Genomic DNA, 23,726 nt, shown 5'->3' on the forward strand with positions numbered 1-23,726 from the left:
ATCTCATTCTCCTCAGAGACACAGTCAATTAAAAAATATATAAATAAAATTATTTGAATTAGGTCTTATTTTCAGATTTTAGATCGAGGTTCAAAATTGAGCTGGGAATGTTTTACATGATATCGTGATTTAGTGATTTAGTTCAAGCATTCATGCTTTGATTTATTTTTAATTTTTTTTTTTTTTTTGTCTTAAGTTTTGGCTTCAATCATAAGGTTAGATCCAGGTCCAGGTCTAACACCTGAAAATAATTTAGACTTGTTAACATCTCTGTTCTTACTTGGAGGAAATTTACCTTTTTTCAGGAAGCTTTTTATGTGAGTATAAAGATGTGAAACCTTATTCATGTTTTTCTATTTTCAGGAATAAGGTTTTTGTATTTTCTGATAAATCTTAATTATGAAAAAATAAGATTTGTCAAGTATCTTTAAATTCCAAAACTAATGCAAGATAGCTGAGAAGTATCCTTAATTCTTTTCTGTCTGATGCATAACATGGGTGGTGAAGAATCCTTGAAGCCAATGCACAATTCACTTTGTCCATGGAGGTAACTTTAAAAGCAACCTTCTATAGGTAAGCTGTTTCATGGTGAAATCCATGCATGGCTTCTGCCAGCCAGTACAGGTGAAAATAGTTGCCCAAACTATTTATTATATAGTCTGCAGAGAGTAGCAGACATGCGTTCCAAATACAAGGCTCTCATGGGTAACCACAATCATGGGTATTTTCAATTAATATCTAAACAATGACTTTATGACTAATGAGATGAAAAATGCAATTATTTTAGGCAAAACATTTGAACTGATATGACTGGAAAAAAAAAAAAAGAAAAGTTACAGAGAAGTTATATTCCAGTAAAAATTCTTAAACCCTTAGGGTATCATTACTTGAGAGAGGGACCCATCTCCTGAGTTCATGCCATTGCACAGTAGTCTATAACTTTACAGAAACAGGAGTTAGAGAGGCAAAAAGGGGGCAACTTGAAAGAACATTCTCATCAAATTGCAATTGTTTCCAGTCTTTCAAAAACTATAGCTTTTTGACCAGTGATGCTAGGCCTATATTCCTCCACTTTTAGGTAGTTCAGAGAAAATGGTATATTCCTCAGACGATTTATTTTCCTATAGCTGATATACCAGGTATGTGTAAAGGAATTGAATTGTGACTAAAGTAATGGTACTTCTAGTGGCAGCAATATTATCATTTTACCATTTATTACACTATGGCTGTTGTTCGGGTGTCACTATTGGCTATCTAATGTGCCTTAAGTCAGAATGACATTTGCAAAAAGAAAAAAGTGATTGAGAGTTTTTCTAATCTGAATTTAGAAATATTTATATCATAACATTAGAAAAGGATTTTACTAAGTCTGAAAATCTCTGTACTTGGGAACATGCTCTCATAAAAATGCATTTTTAGTCTGTTTATCACAGGAACCAAATATCTGTAGCTTTTGTATCGGTGCAGTGTTTGAGTACCTATGGCCACAGTATCAGTATCAGTAAACATTAGGTCTTAGCTTGAAGCTGCACTGTTTTTTCATATTATAGTTCATATTTTTAATTGAATGAATAAAATTTTAGATCTAACTTCATTAGTTATATTTTGACCCTGTAAAATACAGAGATTACTTCCAAAAACATTCCTTGGTCAATATGGAAGTAAAAATACTCTTTTATCTTTGGTAATAGTAAAGAAAAGGTAGACAACATTTCATAAACACAAGCAGACTAAAGCAAATGAAACACTCGGTCTTCTTCATTTTGTAAAAAAGGACTAACAGTACATTTTCACTACACTGTTATGTTATAATGTTGATTTTCCTTTAGTTTGATAAATAAGCCATGATATCATAGCAAATTATGTCAAAACACTAATGAAGTATGAAGAGTTGCAGGATTAAATAGTGCCCACTCCCTGGTTATGTTCTGATATAACTAACACTAATAAGAAACAGAAAACTCCCTGTATCAAGGGACATAGTTACACTGACTCCTTCAATTCATTATTGGCACAGTAGAAAAAACACTTGGCACTTTCTCATTTCTGTCCAGCTAAATAAGACCAGTGTAGGACAATTCATTTCTATTTTCTAGTAAAATGCAAGAAAATAACAAGGATTGGGATTAATTCACTATATTTGTTGATGTGTACAGTACAGAAAGAAGGCAGAACACCTAGCAACAGTCAAATCAGCTTCATCATTCCATTCTCAATGGATACTGTAAAAATGTGTATTCTTATAATTTTGGAGGGGCTTTATGGACTGTGGGTTGTCATGTTCCTTATTATTTTTACTACCTAGCATTGTCATCCATCAACAGCATTCTGGAAAATCTTGAAGGTCATTAATTGCCAACTTTGTTTCTTTTTCATCTAATGGTCCCCAGAGACCCATATTAAGAACACTCAGTCTCCCTTTGTTTTGATACTATGATTTTATGATACTCTCATCTCTTCCCCAAGAAGACATCTCTTAACTGTTTCCCCTCTATAGTTTTTTTGCTTATTTGTTTGTTTGTTTTTAAGAGGCAGCGCTATGAGTTCAGTTTATAGTTTCCTGGATACTGATCAAGAGTATTTCTGCGGGCCACCTTGAATTGGGTACTTTGACTTATGTCAAGTTGCTCTGAACTGTGTTGCATAGGGATTGTCCATACAGCTTCTTTAAAGGCTATTTAATTATGATGGGATATACAACAGAAAGGTTGCTTTCCATTCCAGCTGTCAAGCAGTTTGAATCTACATGGTGTTTTTTGGTTGGACTGCTTGCTCAGCACATTAGCTCCTGACTGTCTACAGAGTATATATTTTTTATCTATATCTATCCTATCCTCTTTCTACTGTGGAAAATTAATCTTATTTTAGAATGATTGCAGGCAGGAATCTCCACAGTAATAGTTTATCTGTTGCCTTTTTGATGCTTTGCTGGAGTTCTATATTCCCTAATTTTCATTTGGTGTTGCATTTATTTTTCCTATAAATAACCTGGAATAATCACAACACACATCCCATCCAAAACCTGTATAATTATATTATAATTATATATTTTTTATAAAATCAAAATTAGAATAGTATTTTGCAAAAGAGAAAAGCTTTCATGGATTTTAAACTCCAGTATCTCCATATGTACTATAGCCCACTTCAAAAGGGATGGTACTTAATGCTGTCACTTCCTAAATACTCTAGTTAAAAAATGCACTCAGTTTATGGTCACAACAGTTAGGGTCATTTTTTTTGTAAGGTGGTGAAATGTTATTTTGTTTTAGAGGAAGGAGATTGCAAAATAGTTGATAGAATGATTGGAATGGAATGAGACACTGACGTTCCAAAATTAAAATATAATTAGTCTCTGCCAAGATTTTGTCTTCTCCAGATTTTCTATTAGAAACCTGTGAGAACTGCTCTTTTTGATTCACTGATATTATAGTTAATGTTTTTCTTGTTCATGAAAATATCTGTTTTTATGCTGTACTGACATTAAAAGTGTAAGATTTTTCTGCCAGAAGGTCACTTGTGTATTGATTTAGAAACTTCTTTTTTTAATTGAACAAAGTATGTTGTGACAAAGGTATTTTGGATTGATTTCCTGGTTCAGACTTACTTGCCAGTGTCCCTTTATGCACTAAGGTCATGTAAAAACATGTATTGATTTCTGTGAGTACAAAGAGAGTTGGCTTCATAAGATCCAGTCTTATGAGGTGATGTTAATGGCAGCTGAAGGAACTGTGTATGAGAGGTACTCAGAGAACCCAATTTGGCATCAGCTCCCATATTGCACTCAGTCTATAAGCCATTTTAACCCTCTGTTTGGAATGAAAAAATCACAATTAAGCTGCATTTGCCTTTCTGATGGCCTTGCACACTGATCAATTAATGCTCTACTCTTTTCATTCACTCAAGCTTTTAGATTTCTTTAACACTCATGTTTCTGAAAAGATAATACAAAGTGTTTAAATTCCCCTTGGCTTGCTACCAGTGTAAAGGGACTATAAAATATTCCTGCATACAGATTTTTACAACTAGTTATTTTCTGTCAAGGTACAAGACAGTGGAAAATCTGGCTCAATATCTTTGAATTGTTCTTTGTTGAGAATAACAGCTGCTTAAGCATGAGGTTTCTGCTTTTCTTAATCGTGAGAGGAATATGTTGAGCTACCCCTGCTGGTGAGAGAGAGAGCTTCTGCATGTCTGACCCAAACTTTTATCTTGGGATTGTTTTTTTTAAACCAAATAGACCAGAGAAAGTCCTGCTTGTTTATTGATTTAGGACTCTTCCTGCCTGTTTCTGGGAAAGAAAAAAATGAATAAAAAGCCACCTTCATTATTTCATTTTTAATTTCCTCTCTCCAAAGTAAGCAGAGCAAAATTAGATTTAGTCTGTTGCATATTCCACAAATAAATTACATGGAACTAGAGTGGTTAAATGAACTTTGCTTGGGGATTATTGGAAAGATAAATATTTAAACACTGAACTTGAGGTAAGTTATGTTTATGAAGTATCTATTTTTTTGTGTTGCAACTTTTTTCTTTCTTTCATTTTTTTTTTTTTCCCTTTTTCTCCTTCTAGTCAACTCAACCATGAGGACATTAAAGTCAGGATGAATGCCCGTTCAAAAAACTGTTTCCTGCACTGTTGCCAGCAGAGCACTTTTTTTTTTTTTTTTTAATTAGATGATATATGCCTAGTTGTATTTTTATATACAGCAATGAATGTATTTTACATTATATCTTGGTTAAATAATAAAAAGTAAATTTACAAGAATTCAAATTATTTCTTGAAAATAAAATATATTATGTAACTGTAAGCATTGTTTAAAAATACATAAATTGCAGAAGCACTTACAACCCTTTGAGCAATTCAGTGTATGAAGCTTAACTTTTAAGAATTTATATTAAATTGATAGACTTACAGTGATGCAATCACAGGATGAGACTAGGAAGCCTGGCTCATAAACTTCAGAAAATTTCTGAAAGAGGAAATGATATGTGTTATTCCCATTACATACAGGAAAATACAAAAAATAACACAGATGAAGACTCTACTGGTTAGTTAAATAACCACCTACCAGTTAACAAAGCAATATCATCAGTAATATAGAAGATAATAACAGTGCCTTTGGGTATTAGATATCAAACTAGAATACTTATTTCTACAGTAGAAAGTATGATAAACACATTTATGAAATCTTTAAGTGCCCAGATATTAAAAAATAGTTAAAATGTAGATAGATAAACGTTGCTTATCTTTGTAAAGTCAATACAAATAACCTTCAGTTTTAAAACTGATGCAGATGAAATTGCTTCTGAGTGCAAGTCAGTTTTATTGTTACTGGATAACTTCCATGAATGTAATTTATAGTCTCTAGTGTATTTTAATGAGAAGTTAAAGTATCTATAATGGTCAGAGTTTACTAAATGGTATTACATTTTCAAATTTATCCTAATTAAGAGCATAGGAACTTCATAGCTATCTAAAATTAAATATTTTTTTAATTTATTACAAAATGGAAACATATTTTGTAGCTAGTTGTGGTGTTTTATGTAGAGACCTCTGTGCAGTGTAACTGTGTAGAAAAATGTCCTGCAGTGCCAGTAACCAACAGGCTTCCAAGCAGTAGAAATGGGGATGTGGTGCATTTTGGCCATTGAACCTAAACAGGACCAGGCGTACACAGCTCTGTGAGTTCAAAGTCAATGCTTAATTGGACAATTCCTTCAAATTTTATGATGGTAATATCATGTCACACTCTTCAACTAATTCGAATTCCATTCAGGGAAAATAAATAAATAAGTAGGATTTCTGACTAAGAGCTTTAGGCTTGGCTCAGGTTTAGAAGAGAATAAACTGACAAAGCAGAAATACATTGTAAGAAAGGGATGTCAAATCTCTGATCTCTGCATAGATCCTAAAAAATGAACCTACATTCACCAGACTAATAGTGCTGCCAGCTGCCTCTAGTTACAACGTATGTTTTGTTTCTTTTTAAAACACAAGTTAAGTTTATTTTGTCAGGTTCACTGGAAGGACATGGCTCTTGTTGAGACATTCAAGTAACAGGAATTTTTATCCTGGTGCTGCTGCTGCTGCTACAGTGGAACTGCAAGCACAGGACAAAAATTTCAGTTTAAAGGAAATCACAGTCATGAATTCAAGAATAGAAGCACTAAGTACACCTTAGTAAGAAGTACTCTGGCAGATCATTTTTTATTTTTCAGCATAGTGCATTGAAAATACAGGCAGCAGTATACTGTAAACTGGAGGTCTTTAAAAGACATTTAGATGTAGAGCTTAGTGATATAGTTTAGTGGAAGACTTGTTAGTGTTAGGTCAGAGGTTGGACTAGATGATCTTAGAGGTCTCTTCCAACCTAGATGATTCTGAGCACAACATTAATCAGATAAGTGTTCATGAGCTTATCTGTTAATTACCTGTTAATCTTGTTAATTAACTGCTCAGAGGTCACAGTTGTAGCGCCTGTTTCAATACCTTCCTTTCTACAGAGCAGTTTTCATATTCTTTACTCTTCCCAGGTTTTCTCTGACCCTGTAACCATTGTTACTGCTTTCTACCAAATTCATTTACAAAACTGTGACGTTTATTGAATGTTGTAATTCTCTGCTTCTTTTCACACTTCATGCCTGATGGTGTCTTCTTGTTCTGCACCTATTACATGGTAGTTCCAAAAGGGCGATCTCAACAAAACAAGCATCCCAGGCTTGGTGACTGTTTCCTCCACTCCCCCATATTGCGGACTAATGGATATACCCACATGTTTTGAATTATGCTAATGAATACTTTTACAAATATTCTCTGTGTGGATAATGTTATAAATGGCCATTTATAACAGATAACAAACTAAATCTTCTAGGATATGGATTATTTCCTTTTTCTTAACCAGAAAAATAAATAAATAAATAAATAAATAAATATTATATATATCCTTTGCCAAGTTTGGTGAGAAGATGAAAGGGGAAACTGTGTTTAATCTTTAACTATCTTTTCTTCATATTTGGCTGGCAGGGTATTCTTACTTTTCGAAGTGAAATACAGTCTGTACACAGATAGTTCCCTATTTGCATATGTGCATCTGCAGATCTGAGGCCAGGAGCTTTCACATCTTTTTGTGCTCATGAGTTTATCTGGAACTCATGGTTTTAATGGTTGTCTGATGTCTCAACAGCTGTTCTGTCAGTACTTATCCTTTCTGAGTACCTGTACCATTTGACTGGTGTCCTTTTAACCGCTTTAATTTGGCAATTTTTTTCTCATATTCTAGCAATGTCAAAGGCTAATTACAGAATTTTCTGAAATGGAGCATTCAGTATTTCACTGTTCTTTCACTGTAATTATTAATAAATGAGATCCGAGAAAAAGTTATGCCAGCCCCAAATCTTTTATACAAACAATATATGTGACTTCCTGGAAATATCTTGACATTTCAGAAGAGCGGTATGGTATTATTTTGCAGCTTTTAGGCATTTTAAATACATTCTGACCAGTGACTACTGAATCTTTAAACTTAATTTGTGTTTGAAGTCTGTTCAGTAATTATCCTAGCAATATTGAAAAGGGGTGTTTGATATAATAACTTACATCAGCAGAAGAATAAAAATCCAAAGCATTTCACTGCTCTCAACATCAACAGTTGCCAAAAGCTTTGTGGTCTCAAGCTAGCTAATCCAGCAGATGTCATGACATGATTCTGAAAGACTTGATATTAGAAACATCTTTCTGTGATACATTTCAAAACTATTTGTTGTGAATGCATGCTTGCCTTAATTATTGTTTGTTCAGCAATTCGAGAATATTGGGTTAAATTTCTCCTTGGATTTAGTAGTTCTGCCAGTATAACTTATTCTTGAGATAATTCTTTGTCTATTATATATCTAAATAGTGTAATTACAACGAGAATTTGCATTGTATTTTCTCCCCCTTTCCCTTTCAGGAGGGGGAGTGAGAGAGCAGCTGTGGTGGAGCACAGTTGCCCACCCAAGTAAAACCACCACAATGTCAAGCATGAATGAACTCCCAGTATGAAGGAGCTCTGTATTAGCAACCATAAGATTTTTTCCGTTTTTTAAGTATGTAAATTCTCGCTATTAGTATATGATGGAAAATCCTAAAAGCTATCATTTCAGAAAAGCAAATTCAATGCTAAATATTTTTCATTTTGAAATTTAGGAATCTAGCATTCTCTTGCCCAGATTTTAAAGCCATTCTCCTTCAGATGTTTTACTACTTCCTTTCATCTGTAAAACATGATAGACTTTTGCTCTATAGATAAAAGGAGCACCTACTCCTAGTAGTACCTTATCGTAGTCAGCATCTTGAGCCATGCAACTTATTCCAAGCTATTCTAAGTTGTTCTGCAGAAATGAAATTTCATATTAATTATAAAATAACAATGTGAGAAGTTAAAACCACAGAAATGAAAACATATAGACCGAAACAGTCTTTTTTAATTTTTAGTAGGTGATAAAACATTTTAATACTCAATGTCATTATTTTGATTAATTACATTGTATTAGCAAACATAAGTAATGTATCTCGACTGTTTTTTATGTAGGTTCCAACAAAGAGCTATGACAGGTTTTCCAGTTGCTGCATTTATTTATTAGCAATCCAAACATAGTTATATCTATCTTTGGAAAATTCTATCGCATGTTTGACACATTTATTCTCCTTTCTCACTAATTAATAATAATACATTATAGTTTATCGTATTGTTATTTAAGTTACAGTGGAACTGTTTATACAAAAAAAAAAAAAAAAGTAAAGAAAAAGAAATTTAGATACATTTCAGGTATGTTTTATGTATATGTCAGAAATCGTGTGGTATAGACCACTTCCATCTCTCATACATATGAACCTGCCAAATATATCAATGCAATTTCTGTTGCTGGTCTTCCAATTTTGAATTCTGATTTTTTCCATTTTTAATTGTCACAGCAGAATTTATACTTAACCAAATTAAAGAAAACCTTTAGCAATATTTTCATATTGCTGGGAGGCCTTTCCCTCCCAGCAATAGAATTGAAAGAAAACAGAAAACATGCAAATGACTCACATGCACCAGGGGAGCTTTAGGTTAGAAATGAGGAGACATTTCTTCTCAGAAAGAGCAGTCAGGCATTGGAACTGGTTGCCCAGGGAGGTGATGGAGTCACCATCCCTGGAGGTGTTCAAGAAAAGTTTGGACCTGGTGCTTAGGGACATGGTATAATGGGTGACATTGGTAGTAGGGGGGTGGTTGGACCAGATGATCTGGGAGGTCTTTTCCAACTTTAGTAATTCTCTGATTCTATGATTAGTACCAGCTCTATTTAAAACTGATCCATTCATACTTGCTAGACCTTCTTTCAAGGTAACTTACTGCCAAGTAACTATACTGCAAATTAAAATGAAACCCATGACATTTTCAGTGTCAGTTTCGTTCACCCAAATGTATGAGAAGTCTTCAGATTGCCTGCTCTGCTAAGATGAAGTAACAGAAAAGAACAGATTGGGAAGAGGTGAGAGGAGGACTCAAACTGAGTTTTCTGCAATTTCAATAAGAAATTTCAGTTTTCATGATAGTTTGATAGAACAATACCACACACAATTGGAAACTAGTTAGTATTAGCAAAGTGACTGTATGAAGGCACACGTGTAGAGCCTCCATATGCAATGGGAGAACTGTGGTAATTACAGTAATAGCAGGAATAAAGAAACACTGCTAAAAAAGCAAAATAACTACAACTTCATCATCTCTGGATTTGTGGGCCTGTCACAGTGATAGATATGAACAAGAAAAGCACTGGGATAACTTAATATTTCACCTTCTATGCTAGGTTTTTGTCTGTCTGATTTTGCAGAGCAATATTCAGTGTTTTTTTCCCTGCAACAACTTATTCTCTTTGTCTATACTGGGATGTGGTATACCACATGAAATCTTGATATTGGACTCCAGAGCAAAAAGAACAGTATTACCTTAAATGTTGTTAGCACATTTTTCTAAGGGAGAAAGCAGAGGTTTTTTTTTTTGTTTGTTTTGTTTTTTAAGTTAGTGTTTGTTCCTGTGGTCAATAAAGGATTCCACAGCTATGGAATCACGGGAAAATACATGGTCCTCTTAATTACAGGAGTGCCATTTGTATTGCTATACTTAGAGGTCTGCCAGCGTTTCCATTACAAAGCCTGTTTCAGTGGTTTATAGTTCAATCATAAAAATGTGCTGCTGCCATTATGAATCTTGAGTCAGGCAATGATTTGTTCCCACCTCCTCAAAATTGAAAAAATAAATTAAGAAAAGAAAAAAAAAAGTATTTATAAAAAAAGTATCTGGTTTTAAAATATGAAAGCAATAAATAACTAGATGTTGACTATACAGGACTTTGAATTTCTACAGTTTAAAAAGAATTTTATTTTGAAACTAATCGTGTTTTTTAATGCTTACATGATTATAAATGCCTTTAACTTAAATTGGTTACATTGGAACAGCTCTAGAAAAGTAACCAAAACAGCTAAAAGTATTCTGCATTCAATGCTTCTTGAACCTCCATACACAGTAATAAAATAGAATGTGTCAGTATCACAAAGTACTCTTTCATGTACAGCTCATTTACATCCTATGTTCTTTGCTTCAGGATAACTGAGAGCATTGAACTGACTATGTAAGTGAAGACGTGTAAAATGCCATTAATTAAATATATTAATTTATTATATTAAGTATAATCCTTTTGTACCTACTTTAATTTTACTCTTAAGTTAAATTATCCTTTGATATAATATACCTTTTTCCTGTTTTGTACTATATCCAAGAGATAAATACAAGTATTTTAGTATAACAAATTTTGGAAATAAACAGCATGCAAGCACTCTCCTAGTAATTTATTGGATGAATTACGCAGGGAACTCTAGTCCATTACTTTATATATGAAGTTTGCTCTGTTCATGCTCACAAATTGAAATCTCAGCTGCAGCTGGGTCATACAGAAACAAAAATATTTTTCCAAAAAGAACTATTAGGAAGTTATCTTCTCTTATGTCAGAGTACCTTACCAGTGAATTTATAAGTTTATTCTTAGCAAAGGATGTTCAGCATTACAAAAGAAATCTCAAGCTTCTCTTGTAGAGCCCTCAGTTCATAGTCACTTTCAGTTATGACAATCAGTATAATTTTGGAGAGGGTGGGGAAATATAAAAAAGCAAGCTCCATTATATATTTTCCTAGTAAAACAGCTGTAGACTCTAATTTAAGAAATGTCCTTATATTTCTTAATATAGAAGAAGGGGAGGGGAAGGAATAGGTCAAACTGATGCCAGTGGCACATCCTGTTGAGCAACAGTGGAGTGGGAACTGGGAAGTCAGGAGATAACAGCCATCCGCTGTGTCTGTTAGAAAAGCTTCCATGCTAGATGTAGGAAATTACAAATGGGCTACAGTGATGGGTGTCAAAAGTTCCAGCTACACTGTGACAGGCGCACCAGAAATGTCAGTGAAATTCTAAGTGGATCTTCCTTAACTTTTTTGTCATCTTTGGCTGGATGGTCTTTAAGGAGATTAGAAGATGGGGTCTTTTTTCTTTTCCTTTCTTCCACTAAAACTGTATAAAGCATTCACAGCAGGATAAAATTACCCCCTGGAATAAGAGCACTAAAATCTGGGAGAGGAATCTATGAAACTTGAATTAGTGTATCTGACACTGAAGAGCTGCCATGCTGTAAGTAAACACCAATCTTGAAACTTAAAACTGCCAAGAAACAGAAAAACAACAGGCAGTGAAGTCTGAAGTGTCTAGTGCTTCTCCAAATCAAAAGCTATCTAAAAAGTTGCAAATATTTTTATGATAGTTCACAGAGGGGGATTTTTCCCTGAACCCTAACCTAACTTTAACGATACAGTGCTCCCATTGTGCATATAGCTGCTTCAGAGGACTTTTTCCTAAAATGACTTTACAATAAGCAAAATCAACTGCCTCTCAAACTTCTTCCAGTAAATACTTACATTTCCCTGAAACTAACCCTAAAATAACCAACATCACTTGTGATTTTGTGATCAGCTGATAGATGGTAAGCAGAGCAAGATTTAACATATCCCAGTTCAATATAGATTAACACTTATGGTTAAATGAAATATCAGAACAATCTGTAGATGCCTGTTCAAATAACCATGTGGCAAAAACAGATTTGGCTACATTACGGTTGTTTAAATAATTTTCATAAATAATTTAGCTTAATCATTTAACTCTTAGTTGATTCCTCTAACATTTCTTCTTTGTTTTCCCTCTTAGCTAACAATGCCAACATTTCCCGTTGTTGTGAAGATTGGACATGCTCATTCAGGCATGGGAAAGGTGCAGATGCTACTTACTGCATGTTAGGAGGCTGGGTGTTTGTCTAAAATAAATGCATGTTACATTGTTTCCTGGATATTTTAATTTTCACTGTCCAAATTCTGTCTCTGATCCTTGCTCCTGCAAATCTCTACTTGTCTGTTATTCAAGAAAGCACCTCTCTTTAGGAAAATACTTGCATAATATACAATATATTTTCACATTAACATGTAGTCAGGCAGTTGTCCTTTGTAGGACAGTTTTGGAAACATGCTGAGATGCTTTCCTGAACCTGAACCTTGTTTATTAATGTAGTTGACTGTGGTGAAACTATTGAAGAGTCAAGGTCTGTCTGTACAATCCAAATTTTTGGACCTGGGAATCTAGGAAGATTTTGCCTTGGTTCTCTGCTAGTTTCAACTTGATACAGATTTCTTCATTTCCTGTCTTAATGTATTCTCTGTGATTGTTTCATACCACTATATAACTGCTGCTTTCTTTCTCCAAAGTAATTGCATTCAGTGGTGAGTACAGTTGTTTTGATATCACTTATCTCACAATGATGGTTCAAGGGATATGATTTAAATCCCACTTTCATTGATGTCAATGAAAATTTCTAGTCATTACCAATTAACCACCTTCTCTCACTGAAAACACTTTAATGCTGTAAGTGTTTTAGATTTAAAATCATCAGAGAATAGTTACATTTATCATCTTGAATCTCCAGAAGCTCCATAACATAATATTTGACACTAGCAATAGAAATAGAAAGATGATTTATTTGTATTTTGTTCAGTAATTATGCAGCTTGTATATTATATTCAATGCCTATGACTGCTTTATTTAGTACTTAGTAAGTCAGTGGAACTCTGGCAGCCAGCTTAATTGAGAGCAGAATTAACTATTAATTACTTAAACTGTGGTTTCTGTGGATGGCATACATGAAGTATTATGATGTTTATACTGTATTTTCAATATTCACCTCCTGTTTATAGAAAAAAGGAGATATTCGACAAAAATATTCAACATATCAAATGTCTACAAATAAAAAGAAATTTAGGTGTTGGTGGTTTTTTGTTTGTTTGTTTTTTTTTTTTTTTTTTTTTTTTTTTTTTTTTTTTTTTAGCTATAAAGTATTTTAAGTCTTTAAAGATTAAATGCCGGTCTTTTGTAGTGAAAAGTTTACTGTCAGCCCAAATAAAGGTTCTTCTCATACCCTAGTCCTCCCTAGAGGGACACTACTAGGAGTAGTGTTTCCATTTGTCATAATTAGACTCACATAAGCTATTAAGCTTTCAGAAACTGAGTTGAGACCACTGTATCTGGTTCTGTGGCTCTCAAACAAATTACTCTGTATTGTTCTTAATCTGAATTGAGAGCAAATACTTAGGCCTTATGGCTTGTTTTGGCTTCACAAGATACCATTTAATATGCAAGTCCTATCTCACAGCTGTGACCACTGTTGCCTACAGGTCCCATTTTAAGTATCAGGTGACAGTGGAAGCAAATAAGATGCTGGACTTGCCAGAATGTGCAAACTCTCCTAATATTAGATAGCATGGTACATACTAATCTCTATTTCCTTTCCTCACCTTTCGGAAATATACTTTGGGTTAATGTCTTGTTGGAGACATAGTTTCCCCCTCATAGTTTCTACCAGCCCTAAGACTTCTCTTCTGAGTCACTTTTTCTCCCCATTTCAACCAGCTTCCTTTGAACTCAATGGTAGATATGTGCCCTCGCTGTCCAAAAGTAATACCCCTGCCTGCCATCTGTCCTCTAAAGTCTCCTTCTCCCTCTCCACTGAATTAATATTCCACAATTTTCCACCTCCCTCTTACTTCAAGATGTTATAATTGGTGGTATTAATACCCATCACCATCTTATCGTAGTGTTCGATATCTAGGAAATCCTACTCCTAGAAAGCCTGACTCCTTGCAGAGAAATAGGACAACTGATTCTGCTGTGTTGAGCCAGCCCTCTGTGTTCCATGTGAATATACCTTCATCAGAATGTCTTTACGCCCTCATTTCCTCTCTCATGGGAGATAAGTGACACAGATGCGATAGTTCATGATGGGCTCCATCTACAATCATTTACGTGAGCAGTTTAGAAAAACAATTGCATATAAATTAGTGTCACGCATTATCACACCTTTGAAAATTCTCCTAAAAGCTGCAGATCCAAAAATTATCAATCAACACTACAAATAATAATAATAATAATAAAAAAAAAAAAAAAGAAAATTGGAAAGAAAAATAAAATCTACTGTTTGCAAGTTGCTTTCTGCAGATGAACTGGTAACATTTTGCCTAGGAAAGCAAATACCTTAATGCAGGAATGTTACAGAATCTAGAAATCAGATAAAATATCCAATACTTTTTTATGAACTCATGCTATCAAAAAACATATTTCTCATGAATGCCATTTACAACTGAAGTCTACATTTTATTCCTAATTGCTGTTTTTTTCTTTTGTATATGCTGTTTATTTGTGGTATGATGACTACAGATCAAGGTAGACAACCACTACGATTTTCAGGACATAGCCAGCGTGGTAGCACTTACTCAGACCTACGCCACTACTGAACCCTTCATAGACTCCAAATATGACATCAGGATCCAAAAGATAGGCAGTAACTACAAAGCATACATGTGAGCCAAAAACTTTTCTTCTTTCATCATTTATCTCAAAACTAATAAGCACCAATAAGAATAAGACTGTTGGATGAGCTTCTGAGTTGAAATGTGGGGACTCTATGCCTTCATTGTCATATTCTTCAGAAATATAGTATGTTAGACTTTCTGTATATATCAAGACTTTCTTCTTTAAGTTGATTGTCACTGAGAGGAGGAGAGTAACACAAAAGGTGAGCCTGCCAGAGTGGTTTTCCTGCTGATCTTTAATTATTTTTTCATTTAAAGAAATGGAAGGGGATTTGTTTTCTATAGAGGACTTGTTTTTGTCAAATTTTCTCTCCCTCTAAGAATATTTAGATGGCATTAATTCACACAAACCTGAACAATAAAATTTAATGGAAGGAAGTGCTCTTCTTTTAACATAGCAAATGTAAGAAAATCTTACAATGGCTTTCACGTATGTGGGTAAAAATCTCTTCTAATTTGAGAAGAGCTCTTGGAGGATCCAGATATGTTTAAAGATTATGACTATAGGGAGGTTAAAGTGGTGTTTCAGTTTTAGACACATTAAGCAAGAATAGCAAAACAGATTATGAGGTATTAGTTGAGTATGGTAACTGTATTTATGCTTTTTTTTTTTTTTTTACTTTGTTGACTATTGATTATCATTTCATTCATGTTTTTAAGACAAGTTAGATTATCTCATATTTGTTCCCTCATGCTTACAGTTTTGAAGCAGGAAAAAAAAACACGGATAAAAATACACATGCGTATCTAGATACACATACAAAGACATAATGCTAACTATTCCTGCAACATTGGAGAAATAAAATACTTCTTGTATATTGATATTTGAAATAAAAATAAAAAAAAAAAAACAGTAAGGGGCAGTCAATTTTTAGTAGTAAAATTGTTTGAACTTTAAGCAACCTACAAATGTGAGAAGCAAAAGTTGGAGCTTGGTTAAAGAAAATGTGTGAAATATTTTTTAATGTTAAAGATAGACTTAGCATTAGGTCTCAAGTAATTTAGAAACAACCAACAAGCTCTATCAGAAATGCAAAACCTTCTGCCCAGGATTGGGGCAAAGATCAAAATGTATCTCCTTTGGTTGGTATTGAAGGGCCATGTACTGTGACTACCCCCCTGTGACATTACTCTCACAAGATCAAGACTGTATGAGCAACTGCTGGCCTCTCCTGACACCAGAATTGAAGGGGTATTTGAGAATGACTTAATAGTCCATCTGCCTCTCGCTGTGCATCTGAGCAGAAGAAAGAACAACACAGAGTAGGGTGGACATACTGTCCCCAAAGGTCAGATCCATCCAACAGTATAGACTGTTGGATGTTCTTCTGCTCTATTTTGAACACAGAACTATAAATTTTACAAAAAATGTGTTGGAAATTTGAGCTGGGAAATTTGAGTTGTGTGCCATAACCAAGGCAGAATCTTCAAATAAATTGCAAGATTTGGGTGGTTTCTGTAATCCTTGATCCAAAATTCCTGATTTTGAGTGGTAGCAAGGCAATCCAGAAGCTTTATATCTCAAGCTCCCTACAGAATTTCAGATGTGTTGGGCCTACCCCAATACACAGCCTCTCCCTATAAGCTTAAGAATCAAAACCAAATGCTTTTGAATGATACACCTTTTAGTCCCTGGTTTCTCCAGGAAAGTCAATTGCAGTTCTGCTCATTTGTCTGACATTGATGTTCCAGACTGTTGACTTTTCCTGGCTTTAGCCCCATAATTTGAGGTATCCATCCTACTTTTAGGAAAAGTAGCACCATACTCCTACACCCCAAAGTCTTCTATATCTGTTCAAACAGTATCTTGGTCCAGATTCACCTTTTCCCAGACTTCTAACTTGCCTCTTCTTATCTCTTATGCCTTCATTTATTATTGCCCCAGATTCTTCCCTGCTCCTTTTATTCTACTCAGTGACATTCAACAGCTGTGCTCTCCCCCTACTTCCAGTCAACAGTCAGCCTCCTTTCTCTGCCTTAGACCTTGTCATGCAATTATTTCAGCCTCTTCAAGGGTAGGTTAGTGCTTGATAGGTTTGATAGGTAGATTTCTTGTACTCTGCTAGCCATCTCTCCCCTCCTCTCTTGTATATAATAAGCAGAGTTGATTTGTCTCTATCTTACAGCTCCCAAGTGGCACAGTCTTAGCACTAAAGCCCAGCTGTTAACAGTTATTGACATACCTCCAGATACCAGCAGTCAGACGCAATATTAGTAACTTGATGGTTCATTCTCTGTGGTAGAGACTGGACCACTACATTTCACAGGAGAGAGCCCTACATTTTTTTCCTTGACTTGAAATTAAAATTTGGTTTAGTCTCTGGAATAATTTTTGTAATAGTTAGCCACACAATGTTTATCATTTTTAAACACAAGTGTTTCTTCTTCACAGAAGAAGCAGTTGGCCTAGGGGACAGAAAAAAAAAAAAAAAAAAAAAAAAAAAAAAAGTATAAAATGACAGTCTGTTCCTGCTACCTTTTATTTATTCTTATGTTTCTGTTCCCTCAGAAACTGAGTTCATCCAGATGCTAAAAGCCTAGCAATATTTTTTTCTCTAGATTCTTTCATAGAGTTAAATCAAAAAAATTAAATACTGATCCATTGTTAGAAAGCATCATGAAAGGAGAAGATTTACCAAATGTCTGTAAAATTCTTCATATGCATACATACACATTATGTCAGTGGTATATTGTTTTACAGCTGGTTCTCATTTTGTTCTGTGACACAGGAACAGAGTACTTAAAGAGCCACCACAAAAAATACCAGCTGAGCATTTGTTTGTGTAATTTAAATAGAGTTATTAAGAGCTTCGGTTTTATAATTCTGTGGGAAATTGTGGTATAAGTGGATCCATGACTCACAAAACACTGGTGCTTATCATCTGTCAGTAGAGATTATAGCCAAAATGCAACATTGGATCCCTCTAAATACCACAGCTCCTCAAAACTTTTTGTGACGCATACTTAACTACACTTGGTACCATTACAGAATCCAACTGACTTAAAGGAAATAGAGTTTAAAGGGTCAAACACAGTGAAGAAAAACAGAAATACAAAAAAGCTACCTTTAAATCTCTTCTCCAAAAGCAACACAATGAATGCATAACAATTTACTTTGACCAAAAGTTCAATAATACAAGAGTTGAGCACATCAGCCAAAGAACAGTGCTGTAGTAACAAACTGCTAACTAGACTACCTACAAAAGAATTGTAGGTAAACCTTTCTACATATTTTGTGGCAATACTTGTCCAGACAATTTGGATTTCATGCTTCAAATGGTACTAAACAAACCAGACAGGTGTTGGAAAAGGGGAAAAGTCAAGTTACCATGAACTATATATAGCAATCATAATTCCCTTTTTCCCCAATTTTAAAACAGTTCTTTGTGTTTTCAAAGATCAAATCAAGTGAAAGCATATTAAGCCTAAGTGTAAAGCACTCAAATGTGATTGAAGTTGTTCTCTGTATTATTGAGTATATATTAAATGAGGAGGAAATAATGATGTGAAAAACCCTTAGCAATTATCAGAACAGAAGTGAAGAAGGGAAAACTTACGTATTTCAGTAGTGGAAATCATACATGACTTTTATGAAATCATAACTAAGGTTTATCATACTAGATAGTCAGGTAAAGGCACTTTTGCATCACTTAGCCATGGTCAAATGGACCAGCCCCATTGTTTTGGAGTCTCTTGCATCAGTGGCTCCAGTCCACAAGCTGTCAAGATTACATCAGTTAGGGCGATGTCCATAGCATTCCTCTCAGTCTTCATCTGGTCCCTATGGCATCATTACAGCCATCCATACATCCCGTCTTGATTCTGCTTCAAGTTCGATAGGGGATGTTTCAGGTTGCGGAGTAAAAATACGGCTTAAAACATCTTTTCCTCGTTACTCAGCAGTGCTTCTTCACTACTCAACAGTGCTGAGGTTACATCAGTGCAGCTGAGCATCAGGAACTAAATACTTACTAAAAGTTTTCAGGACTTTTTTACTCTTTTTTTTTTTTCTTTCTGAATTTGTCACACTTGTCTTCCTAAAAGACACCTTATCACCTTATATAGTACATGTTAAGGAATGCCTTTGAGAAGTCTGCAATAGAGTTCAGATGTGGTTTGTGAGAATTATAATCTCTCTTCAGAAAGCGTGTGGAGAAATAGTGAACTTAGACATTTCAATTGTTCTGTAAGTGCACACATACAAATAAATGTCACAAAATAACCTTATTACCAGGAAATACCTTACACATAGCATGTCATGTGGACCTTCCCTTTTCAATATATTCTCCCACAACAAAGAATAAGAACTTTACGCTTTAAAATTCAGCTACCTTTATGAGACTTCTGTAGAAAGGTTGACATTCCCCCACAATTGCTACTGACCCTTGTAATTAGGTTAATGGAAAATGGAGACAAAACTATTGCTTCTACCTAGTATACTTTTAATATATTACAGATGTTTCGGTTATTTTATTAACTGGAAACACTTCATGATTTGTATCCTTAGCCTATTCTCAAAACAACATTTAGGTTTCAGAATAAAGCTATCTTCTCAATCCTGGTAACAGTCCTAGGGTCTGAGGAGGAGAAAATATATATATATATTTCTTACAGATAAAATAAAAGATGGTATACTTGAGCCCGAACTATGCTGCTTAGATTATATTAGTAAACTTGCAAAGAGTGAAAACTGGAGGAGAAAGAGAAGTCCAGCTCTATAAGAGATCAGAGATGTAGAAATCTTGACTTTAAAGTAATAGGACCTAAATCTGTAATGGTGTGGATTTGAAACGAGAAGCTGAAGCCTCACTTCCTTGACATTTGCACTAATAATATGTTACAGGCTATTCAATCCATTTATCACTGACAACAGTTTATTCCTAACACTTGCACTTAATCATAGTTTTAAAAATTTTCTTAAATGACTAAATGGGAAACAAAAATTTCACAGTATTGTCATACTTCATAATATTGTGATGCCTGTTAAAATTCTTCATGTTTTAGATGCTCTACTATAAGCTGTCAGACATGAAAACAATGTAAAAACTGCATTAAATATTAATGTTAGGATCAGAGTAAATTAAGAGATAAGGAAGATATAAAACCACTGGCTGTTTTTGTAATATTTCCCCATTTTCAGGAGGACTTCCATATCCGGAAACTGGAAGACAAACACAGGCTCTGCAATGTTGGAACAAATTGCTATGTCAGATAAGTAAGTCCAGTCTCATGTAAAAGGTAATTAAAAATACATATATTATTATTATTATTATTATTATTATTATTATTATTATTATTATTATTATTATTATTTAATCACATTGGTGACATGCAATTCACAGTAAATGAAGATTCCCCATTCATTTTGGAAAAAAACCTTGGAATTAGATGAAAGAACATGAGCCAAGAGTTTCCAGAGGAGTTGTCTAGAATTAAGTATCCAAATTAAGTACTTAATGGTCTTACCCCATGTCACAGTGTTTTAAATTTTTCTCCTACATCATCGATTGTAACCAAGCAATCTGGTCTAAACACTGTCTCTTTAAATTGTATTTCTCTTTTCTATTAATTGTTTGTCATTTCTGAAACGTCTTTTCAACTGCACTGTCTTTTTGCCCAGATGCTGAGATATTCCAAAGCTTATTTCCTTCATATCATCATTCCAGCTCTGTACTTTGGTATACTATACTTCTCTTTTCTCTCTCATCCTTGTGCTGGTTACCTCTTAGTAATTCTGTCTATTACAGTATCCATGCAGTACCATTTTCAAGCTCCAGTCTCTTCAATAGTGCCCATTAGCTCCAATAACAACATATAGGCCTCTTTTATATGCAAAGTGAAGCTGTGAATTTTATTTTGTCCAGCTTCTCCAAAGTTTGCTACCAGTGGAAGCAAAACAATCTGTACAGTAAAAACATAATCTAAAAAATTCTAAAATTCAAGAGTATTTATTTTTCTGGTTTTGTTTGTTTGTTTGTTGTTGTTTTACTTTGATTTTTTTGTTTGGCTGGTTGGTTGGTTTTAAGTCTGGAACCTACACTAACTTGTTCCCTCTTATGAGCTGAGAGAGAGACAGGAGTTGAACCATTGCCTGCCCTAAGAAAGGTGCAAATAAATAAGATGGGAATTACAACTCCCTGCTGTCCAGCCCCTGTCTAGACTGTGTCCTCACTGATCTCCCCTCTGGGAATGGAGTGGAGCCACATTATTTTCTCTTTCTCATTCTCCTCCCACCTTCCTTTAGAAAGTGAGGTTATACATTCACTGAGAGGGAAAAGAAAGTGCTTTAGTGAGCATAATTACAGTCCATGAACTACTTCTCTGTAAAAACGCAGGCACGTAAAAACGTTTGGCCATAAGGAAAACTAAACAGTAAGCATAGGCAATGAGTATAAAATGCTAACCTTGCCTAGCCACCTCACTGTAAATGCTCTATGTTGCTTTGCTGCTGCTTCCACTTTTGAATATAACACAATTAAAATATAGCAGGTATTTTCCCATTAAAAAAAAAAAAAATAGCCAACAAAACAGAACTTCTTTTATGCTGATGAAGACAAAAGCATAGAAAAAAATGTATGTGTCCTTGTAACAGAAAGGGGTATGTATCTCATGCCATGCTTTTAGTTTGATTACACACAAAGCAGATAAAGGAAGAAAAGAGAAATTTGAAACTTTCTGAAGAGTTGAAGTACTTTAAAGGCATACCAAAAGCAATCAAATCTAATGAATGTGCATTTCAGGGCACTTATAATACATCTCATGATTTAGAAAAAAGTATTTTGAAAGTGCTGCCTGAGTCAACATTGTTGACTGAATACAAATGTTAGTCTAGAAATTTGGAAAAGAAAATGGAATGTGGAGCAGTAAGGGATGATGATGAGGCACAAAATGAGAAAATTTCAGTGATACGTATTCATATTGACCCCTCCATTTCAGAGGCATTGCTCCCCAGATAGGACCAGAACAATATTTACTTATTGCACACACCTCATATTTCATGTCAGACACCCGAGGAACAGTACTTTGTTTTCTATCAGTTCTGAGGATGCTGCACTTTTTACTGGTTCTGGGAAAACAGAACCATGGCCTCTGGTCAAACCTACTGTACAAGCCTTGGGTTTACAACACTAGAGGAGAGTCCACTCAAGACCTCTCTTCCCTGTATTTCTCCAGGTGTGCTTGTTGGCAGAGTATAGACTACTAGAAATTCTCTTAATTAAATCTGATTAATTTTTAAGTCTTTTAAATAAAATATAGTGGTTTTTTTTGTTGTTTGTTTTTTAATAGAAAGCTCAGATAGTTATTGTTAAAGACAAGTTTTGCTGTCCTCATGTCTTCCTAAGATACACATGGGTATTTTACAGAAAAAAAAAAGAAAAAAAAAAATGTCTGTAAGCAAGTGCGCTCAAGCAGTCCAGTCAGTCAGTGCATCTACAAATGTTGGAATTGTCAGGCATCCAAAAAAAACTCTCATTTTGGACAAAAATGTTTTTCTCACAGGAAAAAAAAAAAAAAGTTGCTGAAATACTACCATCAGGGTTTTTTCAAACATTTGTATCATTTTTTTATTTTTTTATTTTTGTATTCTGCTTAACAGAATATTTTTTTTCCATTGCACAAAAAAACTATAAAGGATGTGACCTAATAAGTTTACTTGGAAAGGATGCCATTACCAAAGATATTTTTATATGAATAAGACTCGGCAATGAGTTTCCTTTGATCCTACAGTGAAGTCAAATGCTAGTTTTATAACATCATTTTTTTGCAATGGAAAACACTATGATGTGGCATATTTATCATTATGTCTTAAAGACTGGATCAGGGAGGGAGGATCTATAAAAGGAAATAGTTCTCATTTATACCCAAATACTAGCCAATGAAAGAGAAAAAAAAATATGATAAATGACTGCTTTAAAACAGTGTTTTGTTTTGTTTTGGTTTGGTTTGGTTTGGTTTGGTTTTTGAGGAAAACATCCTTCAATTGGTGGCATAACAGTGTCTGCCTTAATAACCCTTCAAGATCATATCATCACTTACTGGTGCTCAGGCACTACTGTGTTATTAGTTAATTAAAGTTCTCAATGCTATTTTGTGTCTATACATGTAAGTCAATCCTTGCCATTTAGCACACATATACAACTTACGTCACCTCAGAATGCTCTCAATGAAGTATTACAGCTCCCTATATATGTCACTAACAGTTCTGTGCTTGATCACAGGAATTGCCTCACTCTTCTTCTAGAATGTCCCACTTCATTTCCTTGTTAGTCAGATAATCTCTCTATTCATAGGATGGATAAAGGTCTTCGTGCAAGAAAAATAGATCACATTACCGCATGTAGAATGGGTAAACTGTCCATTCCTCAGTTCATATTTCTTACCATGAGGTTAGCAATGAAATGCAGGAGTTCAGTGCTTTATGAAGCACTCACTTTGTTGTAGGAGCTGTAACCATTCTTCAGAGTTCTTTAAATTTCTGTTAAATTTTACTGTAGTGGCCTATAAACCTACATGAAGCATATTACAGTTTTCTGCATGCTACCTAACTTTTACTTAGTGTCATGTGACTGTTTCTTTTTCATCTTGTCTTGTCTGTTTTGTCTTGGTTTTTCTTTTGCCCTGTTCAGTAAAGTTTATATAAAGCTCATTGCTACTTTGAAATACAGTTTAGTCAGTAATTTAAGACAGAGACTCTCATTTTAGTTTTCCTGATAAAAGAATAAAACCCATACATAATTAAAT

At 34.4% G+C, this 23,726-nt stretch overlaps 1 protein-coding gene across 1 annotated transcript in view; it reads left to right on the top strand.

The window, feature by feature from the left end:
* SYN2 (synapsin II) overlaps window positions 1–23,726 on the top strand; it is a 181,954-nt gene that overhangs the window by 121,770 nt on the left and 36,458 nt on the right. The window contains exons 6-8 of the mRNA XM_084530558.1: window positions 12,277–12,339; window positions 14,830–14,972; window positions 20,125–20,199. Coding sequence (XP_084386684.1) covers window positions 12,277–12,339; window positions 14,830–14,972; window positions 20,125–20,199 — 281 coding nt within the window. The remainder of the gene's footprint in view (window positions 1–12,276; window positions 12,340–14,829; window positions 14,973–20,124; window positions 20,200–23,726) is intronic.

This window comes from Aythya ferina, assembly GCF_964211825.1.
Source record: "Aythya ferina genome assembly, chromosome: 10".
Taxonomy (NCBI): Eukaryota; Metazoa; Chordata; class Aves; order Anseriformes; family Anatidae; genus Aythya; species Aythya ferina.